General features: G+C 39.2%; 1 protein-coding gene across 2 annotated transcripts in view; it reads right to left on the bottom strand.

Annotated features, from left to right (window-relative positions):
- Positions 1-2,348: 2,348 nt before the first annotated feature.
- LOC142107577 (BAR/IMD domain-containing adapter protein 2-like) overlaps positions 2,349-24,354 on the bottom strand; it is an 82,361-nt gene continuing 60,355 nt past the window's right edge. For both annotated transcript variants that reach the window (XM_075191079.1, XM_075191080.1), the window contains 8 exons: positions 20,827-20,979; positions 18,546-18,755; positions 17,138-17,375; positions 16,608-16,809; positions 14,151-14,222; positions 10,342-10,513; positions 8,671-8,711; positions 2,349-6,246 (listed from right to left, as the gene is read on the bottom strand). In XM_075191079.1, coding sequence (XP_075047180.1) covers positions 6,174-6,246; positions 8,671-8,711; positions 10,342-10,513; positions 14,151-14,222; positions 16,608-16,809; positions 17,138-17,375; positions 18,546-18,755; positions 20,827-20,979 — 1,161 coding nt within the window. In that variant the 3' untranslated portion in view covers positions 2,349-6,173. The remainder of the gene's footprint in view (positions 6,247-8,670; positions 8,712-10,341; positions 10,514-14,150; positions 14,223-16,607; positions 16,810-17,137; positions 17,376-18,545; positions 18,756-20,826; positions 20,980-24,354) is intronic.

Here is a 24,354-nt window from a genome sequence, read left to right as displayed (position 1 = left end):
TGCTCACTATAATGAGCTCTTCTAGACAATTGCAATGGATGCAGTATGAGAATATCACATGGCAAATAGCCCTTGTAGGGGATCTATTTTTCTCCATGCTGTGTTGCAAATTGCCCTTGTAGACAGCAATTCAATAAGCAACACTGAAGTGCCTCTATATGGTTTTATTTATTTACCATTTGAATTAGTTATAAGAATTGTCTTTAAGACGACAAGTATTGCTGCTCACCTTAAGCCATCTTACGAAGTGTCAGGCACATCCTAAAAGCGGCATTAAGCCTTAATAAATTGTTCATTAATTAGTCATTCTTACAAACATGATAATAACATTTTTCCTAATATAAGAATTGTAAATTTTACTTTTTGGGTTGGTGTAATTTAAACATGTGGTCCTGCCATGTGTGGTATTAAACGAGACACAAACTAAAACCATATTGCCATATGATAAACATGTACAGAACCTGGTTCACGGTATAGAAAGGGCATCATAATAACAGTCATGTATGTACTTGAAGCGTCAGCACATTTTTCTCTGAGGATTATGCTAATCTGGTTGGGGTATTAGTTTGAGTTTTTAACTAGTTTCAATTTTGATGACTTAGGGCTAGATTTACTAAGCTGCGCATTTGAAAAAGTGGGGCTGTTGTCTATAGCAACCAATCAGATTCTAGCTTTTATTTATTTAGTACCTTCTACAAAATGGCAGCTAGAATCTGATTGGTTGCTATAGGCAACATCCCCACTTTTTCAAACCCGCAGCTTAGTAAATCTAGCCCTTAGTCTTATATTCAAAATAGAAGTTCAAAGATTTTTCGTGTTTGCTATAAAAAAAAAAAAATTACATTTGCAGTTGTAGTCATTTTTCCAAAGAAGACAATTCTGGCAGTAATGACACAGACATTAATGTGCCGATGAGTAGACTCCTGGCATGGAACATATACAGACTTACCGTAAAAGCGACTCTCAACACTGCAGACTCGCTGCATATAAATGCCCGCACTGTCATTCTCGTCGCATAGCTGGTTTTAAGGGGGCGATGGCAGGATCTGGCCACTCAACCCTTTTTTTTGATTATACAGGTGCCAGGTCCTGGCATTAACCCCTTTAAAACAGGCAATGTGAAGAGAATGACGGTGTGTGCATTTTCTGCTATTGGGTGTCTGCGATGTTGAGTCATTTTTATGGTAAGTCTGTATTTATTCCATGCCGAGATTCCACTCATCGGCATATTAATGTCGGTATCATTACTGTCAGAATTGTCTTCTTCAGACAAACGTACCCCACCCAGTTTTAGCACATAATTCCCCTTTGATCACTGCATCCATAATTCTACCTTCTGAGACACTGCTCTCTGTATAACAATCCAGCTCATCTGCTTCCAATAATCTGGAACTGTACTCTTTACGTTCTGCACATCAAATGACATGACTCGGAAAGAGAATGCATAGAAGCTCTACTATCCATGGTCTCCTACACCCGATAGGCTCGCATGGATGCATCCATCTGCCTCCCCCCTGCTTGCTGGAGGGATTGTGGCCATAGAGGAACTCTATTTCATATCTGGTGGTCGTGTCCGGTCATCTCCTCCTTCTGGGGATAGGGTTGCTGGTCTCCGCTCCTCCCTTCTCCAATGCCCTGTCAGGAAGGATCTATGGTCCTTCCTCCTTTGTTACCCTATACCAGACCTCGATCCCCATTCAGCAAAACTGGCGTCACATGTCTTAGCGGCTGCCAGGTGTCTGATTCTCTTAAGCCCTATATCTGGTTTGTTGCCAATCTGGAGAAAATTACCTCCCACCTACGAGATAAGGAAGACAAGTTCCACCAAGTCTCGGCTCCCTGGCTATATCTGTAGTGCCCCCCGCTCATTTCCTTTTGAGTAGCCTCTCCCCCATGTGATTATGGGCCTACCGGTTTTCCAACGTTTCGTGACATAGCTTTGGCAGATTCCCCACCTGTGGGGTCCCTAATTCCCCTGGCATGCAACAAATGACAACCATCATCATTTATTTATATAGCGCCACTAATTCCGCAGCGCTGTACAGAGAACTCATTCACATCAGTCCCTGTCCCATTGGAGCTTACAGTCTAAATTCCCTAATATCGAACCAATCCCCCCTCTCCTCCCATCTCTTTCCCCCTTAACTTACGTTGCTATAGCTTGATTTAATTCCATCGTTTACATGTTTTACTACAAATAGCACTCGTACTGTGAAATGTAACACTGGTTGGTCTCTGTTACCACTATTTCCTTTATGCTTGTTGTCACTTGTGTTTGTGTAATAAAATTTAAATTGAATATAAATAAAGGACATGATTTGGACATAACAATAAACAATACAATGAACTGGATTAAAGCCATTTCTATTTGCTTGTTTAGTGACAAAGTCCATCAACATAGTACAATGTATGTTACAATGTTACAAAAAGTTGACAGGCACTACAGCAATAATTGTTGGCGATTTACACTTCACCTAAAATATACACATTGTTATATAGATACAAAATCAATGGAGTGTGAACAAAGGTTACCATTTTTTAAATGATTTAAAATATGCTTAATACTGACCATGGGCTTTATGAGTAATAACAGTCTTCTGCTGGTCACAGCGTATGCATATTTTTATTGAGCTAGTGCCACGCCGTGCATGCGGCACATTGCATGAAGAAACATTCTTTATCGAATAGCTCTGCATTAAGAGGAAATACACTGGCTACAAACGCTCAGTTAGTTAACAGACATGTGCCGCAGCCTACTAGCTGCGTAGTGTTATTCGTTCAAGGCGTAAAAGTAAAAAATTCTTTATTTCTTCTCATACAGACTTTAGAATATATACATTTTGCAGTATAGACAATGCCGATATGGCTTAAGGGCCTCCCCTAACATCAAAGAATGAACAGGCTTCAAAAATATTTTGAAATGCATTGTTCGGTCCAATATATTTTAGATATATAAGTTTACAGTGCTGAGGGTTCACAAACATTAATGCTTAACGCCAGATGAGATGTAATGGAAGCTTATATACTGACAGATGTGCTATCTGTATAAAAAAAACAAAAAGAAAAAACATACTGATAAAAAATATATAGTGTTTTTTTTGCTCCTTTCTACAAATACTGGGTGCGTTATACTGTATTTGAATGTTCATGAAGCCTATTCATTTTTTGGCATTATTGGCCCTTTAAATTAATGCCAATCCTTTAAAGTGTATAGGTGGGGTAGTAGATTTTTTTTTTTAGTAGTCCAATTCAAAATAGAGAAAATAGGATGATTACACATTACCAAACATTTTTTTTTTTATTTCATATGTTGGCATCCCATGTCTCTCCAGCTGTTGAAGAACTACAAGTATCAGCATGCCCTGCCAGCGTCTGTAGTGCTGCAACAGTTGGAGACCCACATATTGTCTACCTCCTTTCTGTGTACCGATACCAAGCAGAGAATGTACATCCTACATTGCTTTCTCTTATCAGGGACATTATTATATAGTCCCGTCACACAGAGATGCATACACACATTCTATGTACCATCTTATGCACACTTTCCATTTACCTTCAACAAATATTTCAACCCTGCAACATAAAAGCACAATGGAAAATAAATCACTTCAGTGCAGGATATCACAATTACATGTAGCTACATGTAATTACATCAAGCTACATCTCTGGATATTGAGGGCTCATTATGGTTTGATTATATTGAAACAACATTTTTGTGGATATTGTTTTGTATGGAAAATATAAATCTTTCCATTAAATCAATTCCAAATACTTGTAATGACAACTTCCATTTGTCTCAAGACCTTACACCATCCCTTGTGACAACATTACAAAGACCTGAGGGTATATTTACAAAACTGCGGGTTTGAAAAAGTGGAGATGTTGCCTATAGCAACCAATCAGATTTTAGCTGTCATTTTGTAGAATGTACTAAATAAATGATCACTAGAATCTGATTGGTTGCTATATGCATCATTTATTTAGTACATTCTACAAAATGACAGCTAGAATCTGATTGGTTGCTATAGGCAACATCTCCACTTTTTCAAACCTACAGTTTAGTAAGTATACCCCTTAGTGTTGTGCAGGGTAGCATTAGTGCACCATAGGTGGGCATGTTACCTGAGCCCCAGAAATTTTTATATCCTGTTTAAAGTTAGTTCCTGTTGTATCACATGACTGTTACTGCCCTCTTGTCATCCTCACTCTTCTCTTACCTGGATCTCTTGCTTTGTCACTCTTAGGGGAACATGGACCAGACTCTTAGTATCACCACTTTTCAGGATGAGAAATTCATTGTAGACACACACTCTGCCTTTACTGTTCTAGTGGATGCTAAATAATACTTTATAATAGAATACACTGCCAACATCTTGGTTTTACAAAGTGAATCATTATAGCAATAATGTATGCGTAATTTCTATGAAATCCATCTTGCCATATCTCCTGGGGTTCATAGGGTTTATGAAGAGTGTGTTTGTATGTGGTGATAAGAATAGGTGACAAACTATTTGATTTTAATGGCTTGTCAATGAGTGGATTCTTGAGTTGTGTTCCAAACAGAATACAACTTGAGAAATCCTTGGGGAACTAGAGTGGCAACGAGACGGACTGATCCCTATTCAGCCACTATTTTCCACTGCAGCCACCGAGCCACATATATCACTATTGTCCATGTCGACATCATAGGTGGCTTTGCATATAAATTAATGGATCTCTATGCAAGTCTATTCTCCAGATTGATTACCATGTGCAACACAACTTGAGAAAACGCTCAAGTGGATGAACCCTAAGTGCCGTTTCTGAGTGTCTATAGACCAAACGTATGTAACCAATGCTTTTTCAGGTGTTTGTGGACTTTCAAGTTCCAGCAAACGTAGTAACTCTTAGACCACCGGGACATGCCGAGATGTAGATTTGGAGAACCACAGACAGTTGGAGGCTCTAGGCATTACCAGTAAAAGCTCAAGGAGATAGAAGTTAAATGAGTGTCACAGTAGATGCAGAACACTTATTTGAACCACTCCTATGTTGATAGAGCTAGAGTTTACTGATAGGGCAAGTATAATGGAGCATTTTTGTCCCATTGGCACCTAGTGTTGCATGTGCTTGATTATAAATCCTTCCGCGCTCACTATTGGCTGCAGTAGTATAAATTTACTATCACTTCCAACGCACTCTCTCTTTAGTACATTCATAACATCCTTTTCCACAATCTCTCTACAACTTTCCTTTACTTTCCATGGATACCAAGTACATCTCCTTCATTAAAATATTTTGACCTACACAATGCTAAATAAACCCAATATTATATACAATATTTAGCAAATACACAGTCCTGTTTACTTCAGAGAATTGTTGTTATGCTAAAACACATATATCACGCTAGATAGATTTTTTTTACATGCCTAACATATTATTTTGTATTTCGGGGGCCAGATGTAATTAATAATACTTGTTTGTTCCTCTACAAATAAATAGGTATCACTAAAGTCCCTACAGGACTACTAGAAACACAAAAAGGAGGCAATTAATAACAATCTAACCTCACATTCTTCTGTTCTGTGTGTAGTTCTATAACTTTTTCTGTCTTTTTATATCAATTGCATTGTTTTTGCTTGAGCATCCTTAATGCAGTCATGTTTTCTAGGTTATTCTTAAATGGGGGTTATGGTTATCAACTTGAATATTTCCTTATATTTCTGTGTATTCAGCCTCACATTAGGTTTCTTTAAAATTACTACATATTTAAGCAATGCTGCAACTATCCTAAAGTTATCTTAAGAATGTGCATGGCTAATTTGCTATTTGTCACTTTACATGTGACCGGAGAAAGTCACCTTTTTATAATACTGTCGAGGTCATTTCATGAATGCTTTTATCAGAAAAGTGCAACAGGAGCCTATAGCCGATCGCCGGTATCCACACAAATGGATGCTACCACGAATCTGACAATCAAATCAACAAACACATGACAGGTAAAGGTCCTCGTGACTGATGTAAACAGAATACATCCAGGGTTAATTATTTAAAGTTGTTGGCTCACAAAGATATCACATCTCACAGTTTAATACGTTAAGTCTTTTGATTCCAAGAATAACATGTGACATCAAAGCGACTCTTCCTCTATAGACTGTTCTTGAAGCAGCTTTCTCTTGAAGGACGTCACAAGGTCACTGAATAACAGGAGCCGAACGGTCGTTAGTAACTGTCCGCTTCAGTTTTACATGAGCAAAAGGGTTGTTTCTTGAAAAAATAAGAAGTGCAAAAAAAAAAAGTATTATAATGGGAAGAATAAAATTCATGGTATATTAAATCTATATATCGCAATTGCCACATAAGTCAATGGACATAGGTGGCACCTTTATTTAAGCTACTTGGATATCCTATGTAAGGTGAATATTATTAGGACTCCCATTTAATGACACCTATGTGACAAATGTAATAAATTCATTAAGACTACCCTCTGCTCCACTGTGGTTTCCATGTAATATAGGTGTGTAAGGGGTCTGAATTGCGGTCAGATAAGATTTCATGACACAAAACTAGGATTGAAAAACTTGAACACATAAGAGCTAAACGGTTGCCTGAACATATTAACAAAGGTGGGGATGGAGCTGTCCACCAACATCTTATACATAGTGCCTTGCAAATATATTCAGACCCATAACCAATTCTCTCATGTTAGTAAATAACAAATCATATACGGATAACTTGTTCCCTGTGATATTATTATTTCAACGCACTCAAAATTGTTTTTTAAATGTGACCTGGTTTTATGTTACAAAAACATCTTAAGCAGAAATACTGAAATATGCTGTTTGCAGTTTTTTTGCAGTATTTAATTCCTATAATTAATATTTTGTAGAGCCCCTTTTTGCAGCAAGTCTTTTGGAGTAAGTTTGTATCAACTTTGCACATTGTTCGTGAGTTATTTTCAACCATTCTCCCAGGAGATCTGCTCCAGGATGTCAAGGTTAGTTGAATGATTCTTGGGCACCCAAATTTTCAAATAGAGCCACACATTCTCAATTGGACCTTTTTTTGCCTTTGAGCCACGCCAATGTCAGTTTGGCCTGAGGATCATTGTCCTGATGAAAGATGAACTTTCGCTTATGTTCCAGTTCTTAGCAGATTGAAATAGTTGCAATATGTTCTTGTGTTTTTTACCATTTACTCTTCCTTCTGCTTTAGCAAGATGACTGTTGATAAAAAGCAGCCCAATGCATGCTACCACCATCAGGTATAGTGTTCTTTGAGGTGTGGTCATTGTTAGATTTCTACCATACATATCGCTTTGAACCAGCAGTGGCCAACCCATGGCTCTGGAGCCGCATGTGGCTCTTTGATCATTAAAATGTGGCTCCCAGCCAGGTGCCTGACCTCATGGTGCTCAGGGGGGTGACAGGAGCTAACTCTGCATAATGCAGGAAGATCACAGTGTCAGCTACAGCAGTTGTGTGAGAGGTAACTAAGGGACATGTGGGTAGAGCTAAATCGCATGCGGGGACATCTGTTGGCATATAAGAGGCATGTGGGGAGGTCTGATGGCATATAAAGGGCATGTGGGGAGGTCTGATGGCGTATAAGGGGAATGTGGGGAGGTCTGATGACGTATAAGGGGAATGTGGGGAGGTCTGATGGCGTATAAGAGGCATATGGGGAGGTCTGATGGCATATAAAAGGCATGTGGGGGGGTCTGATGGCGTATAAGGGGCATGTGGGGAGGTCTGATGGCGTATAAGGGGCATGTGGGGAGGTCTGATGGCGTATAAGGGGCATGTGGGGAGGTCTGATGGCATATAAGGGGCATGTGGGGAGGTCTGATGGCGTATAAGGGGCATGTGGGGAGGTCTGATGGCGTATAAGGGGTATGTGGGGAGGTCTGATGGCGTATAAGGGGTATGTGGGGAGGTCTGATGGCGTATAAGGGGCATGTGGGGAGGTCTGATGGCGTATAAGGGGTATGTGGGGAGGTCTGATGGCGTATAAGGGGTATGTGGGGAGGTCTGATGGCATATAAAAGGCATGTGGGGAGGTCTGATGGCATATAAGGGGTATTTGGGATGGTCTGATGTGGCATGTGGGGAGGCAGATTATTTTTTAATTATATTGAAACAACATTTTTAAAGGACATGTGGTGACATCTGATAGCAAGAGGGTAGGTCTGATTGGTATGAGGGGAGGCTGATGGGTATGTGGAGAGATCTGATGGATAAGTAAGGGGCATGTGAAGACGTCAGAGGAGCTTGAGAATAGATCTGATGGGCATACAAGGGACATTTGGTTAGGTTTCATGGTATCTGGAGAGATTTGATGGGTATATAAGGGGCATGTGAAGAGATCAGAAGGGCATGTTGGTCATTTATTACTTTTTTATCCCCACTTCAACAGAACAGTGATTGTGGATGCAGTAGCAGTGTGAGCTACTGTGAAGACGCTATTAGTAGCCCTTTTGAAAAAAACAATGTGTAATTAAAAAAAAATAATTTTGAGTTTCAGTGTTTTTGATTACAAATATCAGAACAACAGTTTAGAATTTGTTATTCAGTAAAATAAGAGAACTAGTTAAGGATCTGAATACTTTTGCAACCAACTGTATGTTTATATACATAAATTTATACTTTAGTGGTTAGACCCTTGTGGGCTTCATGGCTCATGACCTGTTACCTGGATGGAGATGACATTGGGCTTCCAAATTCATTTGCTAACTGAAAAACAAAAGATGAAGATGATTTTGACTGTCGGCATTATCACAGGGTCAGAAAGTATTAGAACGATCAACTACATAGGTAGTAATTGTTACACCATTATTCTGAATGACTACAGATACCAATTTATTTTTATTAATATTGTACATGGACCATATTGATTTTACACCTCATTAGTATTTGACATAATTATATATCTTTTGAGAAAGTCCTGCTGATACAAGACGAAACGCGTCAGTTGTGAGCTTCAGACGCTGAGATACGGCCTCCCTCTAAATACCATTACCACCTAAGGGTGGAACTAACTTTTCGGTCCGTGTTGTACCATTGGGGGATCTAATAAGGTGCACGCACTTGTTGTCATTGTGGAGACTCTACAGAAACTATGGTCGCAAATTGTATGCATGCATGCTGAAGTTAAGTATCCCTATCAAGGGTTGGCCATCAGATGGACATGGGTATCTGTACTTTATTATCAATTGGGACGGCTATTAAAAAATGGGACAGAATGACATAGTCTTCAATATCTGACCCGGATAGTTCTTATAAAGGACCTTGTTGTCTCTGCTCTTATTTTGTATGGGGCTGCATTTTATCTCCCTAATGTGAGTGCTACTGGGATTCCTCAGGAGAATGTACTTATATCAAGGTCTTTAAGGACTGTGTTGGCTTTATTTGGAACATATTGCTGGAACTTTGCCTGGAGCTAATCCTTTTCTCTTTATATCCGCACACCTACCTATTGGTGGTGTTTTATAGGTTTATACAGTGATTAAATCTTTGTTTTTTAGAGACCCCCTCTTATCATGTTTATCTTTTCCAAATGTATTAATGTGTATTGGTATTTATTACTCTAGTGATCAATCTGCACAGCGCAGTTCGCTCTTTTTTGTGTATGTGTCTATGAATAGGGTGCTCAATAGACCCTTAGAACTAGCTGCAGTGAGATTGACTATCTGTATATTGATACTTTTGTTATGCAATGTTAATTATCTAATTAAGATTTATGTGCATTAATTGGGTATTCACCTTATTTTAAATTTATTATATTCCTTATATCCTCATTAACGCCGGCGAGCGTCTTTGCTTAGGCATAAGAAGCGAAATACATAATATATTTATGTTTAAGCTAAAAAATAAATAAAAAAAAAAAAAGATACTTTTTACAAACTCTCAGGACGAATTGAAAAAGTTATATATAGAGGAAGGTTTACGTGCTGCAATACAATGAGATAAAATGAATTAGTATCACAGTTTCTATATTTAAAGGAGTTGGACTGTCCCAGCTATTTAGTGGCTGTTCCTCCTCTCGAGACACCAGAATTCAGCCACATACCAGCAGCACTGATTGAAGGGAGAGAGTACAGAGCTGCCATAGCTGAATGTGGCTCCTGATTGGACAGGACAGCCAGCCAGTCAGAAGCCACATTTGCTAGATAGCCCCGGTCCTAGCTGCTTCAACGGTTAGATCGAGCTGGGTTCACCAGCGCTGGCAGCTCTCTTCAACCCTAACAAACAAAGGTATAACCCCTTTAATGACCATGGTGTTCTCTACATAGAAAGGAATCAGATTCAATGATGTAACAGTCACATTTGTATGTGCTGACATAGCTATAGGAAGAGTACTGACCTGCACCAAATCAGGACTGATCATGCTGTATGGGCGTTGTCGGAAGGTACTTGTGCGAGGTGAAGGAGTGTACCTCACTGCTTCTATCCGGATAGTTTCAGATTCAGGGATTGACATACCGACTTTATCCAGATTTCCAGTGCTGCTACTGTTCAACTTACTAAGCGGAAAACTGCAAAACAAAAAAAAAACAAAAAAAGTGAAGTTAATGTATATAAAAGTGATAAATTACATCAAAAATATCAATAGAACAGTACAGTTATTAATATAGAAGTCTTTTAGCACAGTTTACAAAGTGAAGATCTGATTGGCTGCTGGAGTGTCATGTGACAACAGATTAGGGCACATCACACCATGTTATCAAATAATCCATTTAATTGTTTATTAACACTAGTTGAAAATATGCCTTATATGTCATGTATATGGAATCGGTCACACAGATGAGATTTCATCTGATATCTTGCAGATTTCCCATGTAAAAACCAGGCGATACATTTATCAGTAATAACATAAATTAAACCTGCATAAACACCTACATTTGTGTTAATTACTTTAAAATGGTTGTAGTAAGGGGTGTGAGCGCAAGGGCCAATGAGAAACTGCAATGTGTGGGATTGGAACTTCTCATCAATCCTCCCACTGATGTTCCTTACCCCACCAAGACGTCACACACCTCTGATTTTCTCACGGGGCTGCGATACTACCCATGGAGTCTCTATTTCACTTTGTTGGTCACAAAGGCAGCATGCAGCATTTACTGCACACGTCTCCCATAGATAATACAAGTCATATAAATCTGCATGAAATGCACATAAACACCAGAACCTGCATAAAAATGCATCAATCTGCATGAAACCTGCCAAAATAACTAATCACATATGCCTAATAAACCTGTGATGTATTTTTACTAGTGGTCAAATTTTTTTTTTATAAAGATTTGGGTTTGATGTTTGACCAAATCAAAAATATTGATCTGGTGCACCCAAACTTCTGACTACCAAATTATTTTTTTTATCGAACCAAACCAAAAAGTTGGCTCTTCCCACAAAAACTCCAGCCAAACTGATTCTTCGCAATTATTGGAAATGAATAGCATATTTCCCAACATGACATAATATGGTTCATGCTATTGTATGTTATTTATTTGGAAGAAAGAAGAAGAAGAAAGATGAAATAAGATGAAAGATGAAATAAGATGAAAGATGAAATAAGATGAAAGATGAAATAAGATGAAAGATGAAATAAGATGAAAGAGAAGAGCGAAGAAAGAGAAGAGCGAAGAAAGAGAAGAGCGAAGAAAGAGAAGAGCGAAGAAAGAGAAGAGCGAAGAAATATTATTATATTTATCCGCAATACATATTCTGGCAGTCTGTAATCCACTTCTATATCCTGGGATTGATATAGGGATACATTTATTTCATATACTGCTGCAAAATGATCTAGACCAGTGATGGGCCACATGCGGCCTTCTAGGCCACCACCTTCATGCTTTGATATCAGATCTGTTTGTTATAGCTTAGAACACTTGATTATCTTACAATACAATGACTGCTGGCATGGTATTACCAATAGGTGGCCTTTTCTTTGAAACTTATTACTGAGATTAAGGGTAATGTGCGGCACTACTGGAGGTTAGAGGCCGGCATTATGCGACACCTGAAGAGTATCAGGTTAATGACTGATTAACGAGATTAACGAGATCCATGAGAGGAGACTCTTGAAAAACCTAAGATGCAATAAAAGACAACCCACAGTAAAATTTGTTTCAAACAAGGAAAACTAACTATAATGACATTAACTAAAAGTGGCCACAAAAATGATCTTGATCTTCCAAAACATTTCCGATTAATACCAGCTGAAAAAGAACAAGTGGACATAATGCTAGATTAACATAGTGGTTGACTAGATAATCTAGAAAACTGGAAGAAAATGTCACAATTCTAAAAGATCTTACAGATGTGGTTAGATACAAAAAATGAAAGAGATTGAGTACAGTGTTATAGATCTTGAAAACTGATGGTGCCGAAACAATTTGAAATTTGTGGGGATCTCACCCAAAAAAAAGCTAAAAGTTATACTATCATTTTATTTTTTATAAGAAAAAAATGGAAATATTGTAAAATCTATATGTTTTATACAATAAAATATACTTTACTTAAATGGTTTAATTTTCTTATATTTTTACATTTCATATGTAGGTTCCTTAAAGGGATCAGTTCCAAACTGACCATCACCCCAACCAATCCTCCACCACATAGGATCTTGCTGAATATCATTTTGTTTTCTATAGTGAAGATAGAGTCAGGAAATATTTTATGAAGACAGGCGTGAAGGCAGAAATGCTGCTGCTCCTTTATTATTTCAAGCAATTAATGGGCCTATATATTACATAGGAAGTATCACAGTGACATATTGCTTGCATTTATCAAAGAACTATCGGTGAAGCGGCTGAGCATTACTCAGCTGACCTGGTCCTACTGATCCAGAGAGGTAACAGCAATTTACCGCTTCACTGAGCCAGTCCGCGCTGTTGTGCGGATATATGAGCCGGATTGGGCATAAGCTATGGTAGTGGAGGTCCAGCTCTGAGCTTTCAGTTCCATTATTAAATAAAAATAGTTAAAACAAATTTGTAAAAAAACTCCAAATGTTCCAGCTTTCTCCCACACTCCAAAAACATACTGGTAGGTTAATTGGATTCCAGCTTCTGTGTTAGGGAATTTAGGTGGTAAGCTCCAATGGGGCAAGGACTGATGTGAATGACTAAATATTCTCTGTATGGCGCTGTGCAATATGATTAGCACTATATAAATAAATAATAATAATAACCTTTTAACATTACCATGGTATTCTTTTAAATTATTGAGAGATATGTGTGACTTGGTGATAACGGACTTGTCTTCATATTACCAACACACTGGGGTATATTTACTAAACTGCGGGTTTGAAAAAGTGGAGATGTTGCCTATAGGAACCAATCAGATTCTAGATGTTATTTTGTAGAATGAACTAAATAAATGATAACTAGAAACTGATTGGTTGCTATAGGCAACATCTCCACTTTTTGAAACCCGCAGTTTTGTAAATAGACGATAGGTATTGTCTTTTTTTAAGCAACAGAAATCCTGATATATGTACAATAAATACCACCAAGTACGTTATCAATGTATTCTTTTCGAGTTGCCAGAAAGACTTCCCGATGAGTTGAAAATGTTTCTCAAATTGATTACCATGACTGTTAGAGAGACCAATGCATGTAACTGGTATACTATGGATATATTGAATTGAATGTATCCTATAAGGAATTAACTGCACACGCTCTAAATACAGAAGCTTCCCATGGACGCAGCAGATAATGCATTGTCAAAAAAGAGGCATAGGAGACCCTTAAATGCAACATTTTGTCTGTTTAATGCAGTGGTTCCCTACGCCAGTTCTCAAGCCCCCTCCAGTCCAGGTTTTAATTAAGGATATCCATGCTTGAGCATTGGTGGGTGAATAAAAATGATTGAGACACTAATGACATCACTAGAATCAAGCATGGATATCCTTAAGTCCTGGCCTGTTAAATGGGCATGGGGTCCAGGTTTCAGAAACACTTGTTTAATGTATCAAATCCTCTTTGTACCCACCACTGCAGGTTCAAAACGTGTATTAAAAAAAAGTTAATGTTTATTACATAAAATTGCATAAACAACATTAAAAACATTCATATTATGTCTTGTATGTGTTATGTCAGTTTGACACAACATTGGCAAATTTGTGAAGGGGATTTTAATAAGGAACAAATTCAACTGAAAATGCCTTACCTTGAGCCAAGTTTCTCTAAATTCTCTGCTGGCGGTAGGGGACGAGTGTAAGAGAACGGGAACCATCCTTTCCTGTTGTAAAAACAAAGTATATGGGATATTCGGTTAAATTGTACATGCTCGACACTTATAGGCTTTCTGGACATCAAAGTAATTAACAGCACCTAGTTGTGGCTAAAATGGAATGAAACACAAAAAACTTAGACCACTTATTTAAAAACCACAGGTAGGAATGTTGCATGTTGAAATCCAAACAGATGAGAGAAGCGTCAGGTTCTCGGCCTAGATAGCACGCATTGCGACAAACATGGCTTATTTATCCATCCAAACCCATGACTTGCAATGCGAGACAGACTATTACAGAAATGTGTCAGCATGTATTGAGCAACTTCTGAATTATTTTCTGAGTAAGATAAAATAGTACAGTTCACCTTCTTCTACCAAAGCATTTCTCAGAAGTTCAAGGCATATGTCTAGATTTATTTCAATAAACGTTTTTCCAACGTTTGCATGTCATTTTCTGTATATACCACCAGAGGGCATTAATGTGCGATTTATATACAGTTACACAAAAAGGGTAATTCACGGACAGTAAAGGAAGGGTAGCATACAGCAAATACCATTTGTTCCCCTTTGTGCCATAACGTGCCCATGTTTACAGGTAATCCCATGTAGCTATGGAATATGCTGGTGCTATATAAATAAACATTAATAAATGAATAAACAATTAGTGTGTCCAGCTGTCATCGACTGTAGGTGCACAAAATGCTGCTTCTTCTGATGGTAGGAGGCGGATGCCCTGGGGCGGTCATTGACAAATATGAGCTAGACACAGCTATTAGTGGATACTGCACCCAAATGCAAACACTTTGTTTTACAGGACAAAACATGCTCAGGGGGTGGTAATGAGCACTTTTAGCCCAGGAAAGATGAATTACTTTTTACCAGAAGACGATCAGCAAAGAGCACAACCTCAAGGCTGCAGGACTTCTCTGAGGCTGTTCTGTGGAATTACAATGACTATGGCAGGATGAACACAAGTGGTGTGCATGCACTGCATGCTTCCTGCTATCTCCTTAAAGCAGGAAGCGCACATTTCAGTTTGGTCAGCCGAATGCGCATTTGAAGATGGTCTTCATGTTACTGTGGTCCTCTCATTTAAGCCTTGGAGACGGGGCAGGAGTGCGTGAGTTACACCAGAATGAAGGGCCAAAAAAAAAAAAAAAAATTAATGTTTATCAGTCCTCTAAGTAGTAAGATGGACGGCACTTCTGAACTTTCCTCTGGTTCTCAGAACGGGTCTTTTCAGCCAGTTAATAGATCCGCTCACATCTCTGGGAATTTTGTGGAATGTTTCAAGTCACTGACCCCAGTTGAATAAGAAAATGGTCCATCAATATACACTATGCAGCATAAAAGTGTTAACTGTTCGAAATTTTGAAGGCAGTACATACATTTAATGCATGTTTAACTTCTAAACGTCATTTGAGGATAATTTCCGAACAGGAAAAAATTGATAGGTGCGCAGTGCATGTTTTCACACACAGTTGTGAAAATTGTACTGCACGGTAAAGACGTCACTGCACGGTAAAGATGTCACTTTAAGGACCGCTTACTGATTAATTCTGTACTGCTCATCTGACCCTCAGTGACGTAATATATAACTCATGAAAAGTATGAGGACACCTGGGGGTAAATGTATCAAGCTGAGAGTTTTCCGGCGGGTTTGAAAAGTGGAGATGTTGCCTATAGCAACCAATCAGATTCTAGCTATCATTTTTATAGAATGTACTACATAAATGATAGCTAGAATCTCTTTGGTTTGTCAAACCCGCCGTAAAACTCTCAGCTTAATACATCTACCCCCTGGTTTGCAATTATACTAAAGGTCACAATTTTCCATTAAAATGTTTGAATTATTTTGGTTTATGTGTTCCCACTAATGGGCTTTCTTTATAAAATTCTCCTAGTCTGGGCATAAGCTATCCAACTGAGTGGCCAAGAAATTATTTCCGCCACCTACAAGATGGTGTAAAAATTGCATAATCATGAAGACTTCCAAATGTTCTTGATGCTTTGGTGTTAGAATATTTAGTCCGCAAACTGATACCACAAAATCTGTGTGCAAACTGGCACCTTATTGTGGATATTCCTCATTTTGTATGGAATACTCTAATCTGCCCTGAACAGAGAAAGATCTCCAATCAAAAATCTGCTAGTCAATGCTGTAAAAATAGAAGCATGACATGGCAAAAGAGGAAGCGATGGGCTGCAGAGCCACAGTGGAGTATTAATAAATGGTTTTATTTATATAGTCGCTACCACTGTAACTGTGGTTGCACAATAGAAAAATGAAATTCAGTGTAACTTTGCCTTTTTCTTGAGCAGTCAGCTTGTGGCTGGCTGGGCCAACGCCCTACGGGTAAAAGTACCATCTCCACATACACAATAACTCACATTTTGGTGGCTTCATTCTCTCCATAGTGCCAGCCGTCTCTGGCCTCCGGCACCAACAACAAGATGATGTCTCCCTCCTGGAAGTTGAGTAAAGTGCTGCTCTCTCCAGCGGTGTGAGAGAAGACCGCTTGGACTCTACGTCGTTCCACGCGAGGAGGCAAAACAGACAGGGGACTGATTCGAGGAAGGGTCTTATTTTCAACTGCAATTGAATAAAATAGAAGCTTAAATAAACATAGCAGTGAATTCATATCTATTACATACACTTATTATATATGTGATAGACATAGTAATACATGTAAACTAGGGTTGGCTTTAAAGGAAATAGTGGTCACTGGTTGCAGTGATGACAGCTGGTAGAATCAATTGTCCCTACAGAACGCAGTGCTCCATTGGTTAAAATCATTGTCTATGATTGGCTGTTCTCACTGGTGGGACAGAGCTATAGAGGGACCGGACCTTCCCATTTTCTGTTCCAAGTAGGTGGTGTATAGAGGAAGCATTGAAACAGCAAATAACAACGTACTCACCCAGCGTGGCCAGTCTGTTCTCACAGGCTGGTTTCCGTGGCATCGGCAATGTACATGAATACATTTCATTGGCCTTAGGAGTTGGTGGTGTGAGGGAACATGGTGTTGCTGGGCGCGGTGGAGCAATTTGATTGGGTGACAATGGATCTATATGAATAGGGATTCCCAGATCACGTGATCCTCTTGCTCGATGGCTCTCTCCGTTAGGTATAGGGAGAACTTCTTGAACAGACATGCGCTGCAAACGTGATTTAAAAAATATGTTTAGGACAAAGTTGTACAGATCGGGTCGGGGATGTCAAGGGGAGTCTAAATCTTTGACGTAGAGGCCTTATTGGTTCAGGAGATGGGGAGGAGTGGGGCCCTTTCCCCTTTGGAGAAGTCAAAAGACCCAAGCCCCCTGCACTGTGACTGCACTGCACAGAGTGATTGAAGGACACACCTCAGGCTCCAATTATAGAAAAAAAAAAAGAAAGGTATCTGCAAAACACATTGCAGTGAAGTGGAGGAAAGGAATGGGCAACCTGAAATATTTACACTAGAAGAGAACTTTTGGAATTGTATTCATATTTGCCCTTGTTCTTCTTTATACGCTTATACTGAATATTTGCCTACATTTGCAATTGTTCTGTATTATATATGAAACACTATGCATTTCTTAAATTTAAATGGAAATTGGAGATGTACATTTTATTCCAGTATACCATTTGGAAAACAACTAATTTAAGGCAGAACTCTCATTAGAATAAGATGCGTGTATTTGTATTTTTATTTTTAAGAGCTTTGTGGAAACACTGCATACTATATATCCTGTTTATCATTGTTGTTTGGTCCTCCTGCGCTGGATTCCTGACTACAGCATGTTACATTGCGAAGCAACAACAATGCCACTGTCTGTTTAACCCAGGAAAGTAGTAGGAGTGAGAATTACATTGCTGAACTGTAACAAACATTGTACTTGAATCTGGGGTAATGCCGCACAGCAATTTCGCTCACTTGCTATCTCTTACTATTTAACAGAGCAGCACTGATTTCCATTCTGAAATGACATGACAAGACCTCAGAATGGAATGGGAGAGAAGACTCAGAGCTGGAGAGCTATCTTGTTTTATAGAGTTCAAGGAATCATCTGAAGCTTCTAGCTGTAAAAGGGGCAAATACTTATGTACCACTGTTCTGTATATTATTATACAAATAAAGGTATGGCTGTTTATCTTTTAAATGCATTAACAAAGAGACAGCTAAAATGCAGTACAACTGCAGTCCATCCATGTGCAGTAGTCCCGTTGGTTGGGTGTAATGCAGTCTGCCAAGAGTTCTGCAGGCAAATGGCACACACGTCTCCGGCATTTGTTTTCCAATGTTGGACAGCATACAAACATGCAGAAAGCAATTTAAAGGCACTTACATGATTCAAAGACAGTCCTCCCCCTAAAAGAGGCGCTAGCTCAGGTGGAACATCTAGTGGTTTAGTGCTCGGCACTGGATCCGAGATGACCATCTCAGTAGTAGCATTGGCAGTTTGTTTCACAAGCATCAGGGCACGTTCGGGAAGTTTGGTGGGTTGAGTACATGACTGTTGCCAAGACGGAAGCTTGGCACTTAATAGTTCCTTCACCTTTAAAAATACCAAAGACAGGATTCAGTCATAGTTTGCTGCTGTTTAATAATGAAAGATAAGAATATACAAATATATTTTTTTGTCCAAGAAATCTATGGAGTACATGTTTTTCCTTGTGATTTCTCAGTCTCAAGTCATAAACATGTATGATTTGCCAAGAACTAACTGGAAGATACAGTAAATGCATGATGGACATGAAAAATATCGGGAAATGCAATACCTGATTTGCCAGATGCCCTATGATGTACGGCCTGCAGTAACATAGTGACTGTCTGTGTCTATGTGCTAAGGGCCCACTAAGCAGCATTATAGGCCCCTGGGCAAAGTAGTGCACTGGGGCCCTACCTACACAACCACACACAGGAAAACAAATGTAAATTATTGATAAAATGAAGCTTATATTTATTGGTGCCTCCAACAAAATCAATGTTTAAATATTAAAAAACAACCGGGCAGCACGGTGGCGAAATGGTTAGCACTGCTGCTTCATAGCGCTGAGGTCATAAGTTCAATTCCCAACCATGACCTTATCTGTGTGGAGTTTGTATGTTCTCCCCGTGCTTGCATGGGTTTCCTCTGGGTGCTCCGGTTTCCTCCCACACTCCAAAAATATACTGGTAGGTTAATTGGCTGTCTGTGTGTGTGTTAGGGAATTTAGACTGTAAGCTCCAATGGGGCAGGGACTGATGTGAGTGAGTTCCCTGTACAGCGCTGCGGAATCAGTTGCGCTATATAAATAAATGGTGATGATGATTATGATGCTGTACAGAAGAGATTAATCCACATACGTTTGAACAATATAACCATATATTGAAGTTGATAAATAAAGAAATTGACAAGGTCAAGATATGTATTCGCAACAGCAAGATCACATGTACAGATAACAGCGGATACTGCAGTGATTAGTCCACCTAAACGTTTTATTCAGAACCTTCAAACTCTTTATTAAATCTTCCGAAATAATATACTGAAAAGTTGGTAAGCCTCTATGATCGTGGAGCCCTCGGACAACTGCCCAGCATGCCTATGCATTAAGACATCTCTGTATGTGCTAAGTGATTGACTGACAAATTATAATCTTTGCAATGTGTTGTTTTCTCTATGGCATGCAGTGTACTTTTTCACGCACTCCACCTATGCAAATGTTTCAATGCCCTCATTACTTGATTACTAGTTGATATCCAACCTCACGTTATGATCAATGGGCACTTCAGAACATGATTATCAATACATGCCCAGCAGTGACTCTTGCCATTATATACTCACAGTGTCATGTAAAAGGTGAATAGGAAAGGATATAATTTTGTAACAAAAGATGTAAAATACTTTTACTATTTATTTGTGTTCCAGCTCAATCATTCAGAATAGTGATTTGTAATATATTTGGCAGGGTATAGTAAATACACACATCAATAATGTTTCTAATAATACACATGGAGGGTTTGACTAAGTTATGAATTACAGATTATCGAAAATAAAAATAGGATGACACAAGATAAAGGGGAAAAAAATCATCATCGGGACGTGGAACTAGATAGGTACATTTATGGTACACGGACAACAAAGGGGATTTGGGTTTGAAAGTCCGATATGAACTGTCCAAAGAGTGGTATAAACTAACCAAAAAGTTTTCTAACGAGAGGTATGAACTGTCCGTAGTTTTAAAGGGAAGCATGAACTGTCAGGTTTCGATCATAAGCAAGCCGAGAGGGGGTTTCCTAGTGCCTGGAAACCCCCCTCCAAGCCTGGGGGCACTGTAAAATTGAGATGGCTGGACCTTGCCCCAGCTTCACACGGCTCTGCTTGAAAAGGGAGAGCTGCATGCACTTAACAGTAGTCCACACAGCATTGCCATTGTATATTAAAGGGATAGGAAGAGTTGGAGAGCAGCCAAGTACTGTCAAAATTATAGCCACGCCCCCATGAATGCTGGTCACGCCCACTGGCGGCGTGCTGTGGAAACGCCCCTCTACAAATCCTGCGTTTGCCCCTGACTATATACAGGATACTGGGATGATTCATGGTACCTAGAGGAGGGGTACTGCTATCTGTTACACCTGTATTGTACCTTGCTGTGATAGGTGCTGAAGTGTTTGGACACTGCACACTGTCGGTCCACTAGGAATGAATACCGTCGTCGTTCTTCTGTAAGAGCGGCTTTGTATCCTTCTGCCACAAACTGATCCAAGTCACACTGTTTTGTGCTCATGATTTCAACATACTGTAAAATGAAGACAAGAAGAGAATAAAAATAATTACAAATGTGTGATATGCTAAAGCCGGACATGGTAACAATTTTCCTAACCAAAGAGCAACAACAAAAACATTTCTGTTAGCTAATCTGTTGCACATAAACCTTTCTTATCTTGTCCTTCTATTCAAAATAATTACTATGATCAAAAGCACAGCATTTAAATGATCATGAAATATTCTTCTCTCTCAGCAAGTACAGCATAGGCTACATAGTCCATTAAAGAGAATATAGTACAGCACTCAGGCGTATATTACTTTATTATTATCCTTTGTACGGGATCAGTTTATCAGAAATATGTGTCCTACAGTTTTATTGTGACTCACTTAAAGTCAATGACAGGATACAATAATGATGTGCTTCTTACTTGGCAGTGTTGCTTTTCTAAACAATTATTCTTTTAAATAATAAACATTTTACAGCCGAAAAAAACCCACTCCATTTTAAGTTGTTTTTTAATATTCTGAAATACTCTGCGTGCTGTTTTTTTGCCTACATACATACAAAACAGTAATTAAAGGACAACCGAACCTTGAACCTAAGCTTCTTTTACAGAGTAGCATTGCTGTCTACATCTACAAATACATATATACAAATTTATGAATTATATAAAGATCTTAGCAGAACCAGGTCCAGAACTGTGGGAAGGTCACAATGGCCCAGTTCTAAAGCAGCATGATTGCATCTTTTCTATTATTTAAGCAACGTTTTTGTTCACTTTTAGACCATGCACGCCAGGGGATAGATGTATTAAACATTGTTTCTGCAAGTTGTCTGATATCGGCGACTTTGCAAGGGAAATTTAAAGCAGCAATGGCTGCCAAGGCAAAACTTACCTTGAAAGCGATTGGTATTTTAAATTTCCTCTACAAAGTCTGGCGACTTGCAGAAACCGATGCATAATACATTTACTACCCCCAGGTCTATTAGTTTTGCGTGCACTGCTAAGTTTTGACTTGGTGGTGCAGTGTCAATCAGTCCAGATTAATCCAAGCAGCACCTTCCCCTTCAGTCTGAAGGTGAATCCTGGGGATTTGTAAATGTATTAAGCTGAGAGAGTTTTCCGGTGGGCTTGAAAAGTGGAGATGTTGCATATAGCAACCAATCAGATCCTAGCTATCATTTTGTAGACTGTACTAAATAAATGATCGCTAGAATCTGATTGGTTTTTCAAACTCGCCGGAAAACTCTCAGCTTGATACATTTACTCCCCCTGTCGGCATCAGGTGCCGATCAGGATTGATCTGATCGGTACCTAATGCACCTCAGTAATAACTAACGCAGCAAAGCTCTACGCACTGCTAGTAAGTAACCTTACATGTTATTTATGCAAGTCCTTCTGACCAACACCTGCCACCATTACCGATTAGAAAATCCGGACAAATTACAGTGTCCTAATCCACCTAAACCTTTGGTGAGGTCACATACTTCTCCTGTATGCACTTTTTTTCCACCAAATATTGAGGATATCTTACAAATATTGTGACTGTTGGCATAACTACTGATCTGTAATATCTGTGATATTGTCACGTGATGATCAGTCCATTCATGGTAGCTCACAACAAGAAGCCTAGGGGATAGCACAAGTATAACTCTCAGCCTGAACACAACTTGAGCTTGTGTTATCTGGGGTAACATTTTTTTCCATACACACTAAATTCAGTGCCCTATTGTACATTGGTTGAAGGGCAAAAATGATCTTGGCAGTGATGGGCAACAGACATCCCGAGGGCCGCCTGCTGCCTACTGAGCCTTCACCTGCAGCCCCAGCTCCTTTCTGCTTTTTGATTCGTCTATCTTTTTTTCTGCTTGAAGCCCCAACAAGCTTTACCTGTGGCCCCAGAGCGGTTTTAAGGCAAATGGGGTTCTTGAGCAGCGATGATCAAGAGGCGGCTCACGGAACCCTGACCTGTAGCCCCCAGCTCCACCCTGCTTTAAGACTTGTTGGACCTTTTCTCCCCATTAGGCCACACCCCAGTTCACCTGAGGTCCCAACTCTTATTGAATTAGTGAATAGGAAGAGGGGTATTATAGGGCAAGTGGAAGTGAAAGGCGTTTTGGGGCAAATGGCCTTTTAAAGTGCTTATCTGTGTGGAGTTTGTATGTTCTCCTCGTGTCTGAGTGGGTTTCCTCCAGGTGCTCCGGTTTCCTCCCACACTCCAAAAACATACTACTAGGTTAATTGGCTGCTATCAAAATTGACCCTAGTCTGTCTCTCTCTTTGTCTGTCTGTGTGTGTGTGTGTGTGTGTGTGTGTGTGTGTGTGTGTGTGTGTGTGTGTGTGTGTGTGTGTGTGTTAGGGAATTTAGACTGTGAGCTCCAATGGGGCAGGGACTGATGTGAGTGAGTTCTCTGTACAGCGCTGCGGAATTAGTGGCGCTATATAAATAAATGATGATGATGATGATGAACTATGCTCAGCCCTGTATTCCCTGTATGTGCTTATATAGATTACATATTTATACATATATATTTTTTTACATATTTATTTATCCATTTACTGTACAGGGATAAAAAGATTTGTCTCAAAATACATCATTTGCGATCCTGTTTTTTCCTCTGTGATTGTGAGCTTTAAGTGTGTTTTTACGGTCAAGGCGTTGTTTACACTAACAAGTAAAAATATCTGCCTGGATAGCAGGCCTGCATGTGAAGAATAAACACTGCCAATTTGCACTGACAGTATATAAAACAGACACTGATTACAATCACTGCATCTGTACCTAGAGGAAGCAGCTGGGGGTAGATGCCTCTATTACTAATTGAGAGCTAACTAGATGCCACAGTGACAAAGGTTCTGGTGTGTCTACAGTAGGTGCATATTAAACCACATGTGATGTCATTATTATTCATGAATTGCCCTGGCATGCACGGCCTATCGTAAAAAAAAAAAAAAGTTAGAGCTACACTTTAATCTCAGTAGTCCCCCCCTCCACACACATAACCCCCCACGAAAAGAAAATCAGATAATATTGTTTTGGAGTTAAATGACTGGATATTTACACCATGTCATATTCTCAAAATATTTAATGCTGTCTGAGAATTTGGCTTTAAAAATTAGTCACTTAGCCATTTTCATTTCTTTCAGTGCTAAGCTGTTTAGTTGGCGGTATTTAAGACCATCTATTAACATAAAATGGCTGCTCATAGATAAGGATGTCAAACTGCCGGCTGACAGACAAAAAGCAGATTGTTTAACTTAAACAGTGATAAAGCACTCGACAGTTGTTTATTTACCACAGAGTTCTGCGCTCCCAGAACAATTACTAAACATCTGGTGGACCTGCAGCTAATCTGGCAGCCATTTTAAACTTTAGCCAATTAATAAAGATGTCAAAACATCTC

Source organism: Mixophyes fleayi, chromosome 11, assembly GCF_038048845.1.
Source record: "Mixophyes fleayi isolate aMixFle1 chromosome 11, aMixFle1.hap1, whole genome shotgun sequence".
Lineage (NCBI taxonomy): Eukaryota > Metazoa > Chordata > Amphibia > Anura > Limnodynastidae > Mixophyes > Mixophyes fleayi.
The sequence above is the reverse complement of the archived record's forward strand: the minus strand, read 5'-3'. Positions and strand labels throughout refer to the sequence as shown.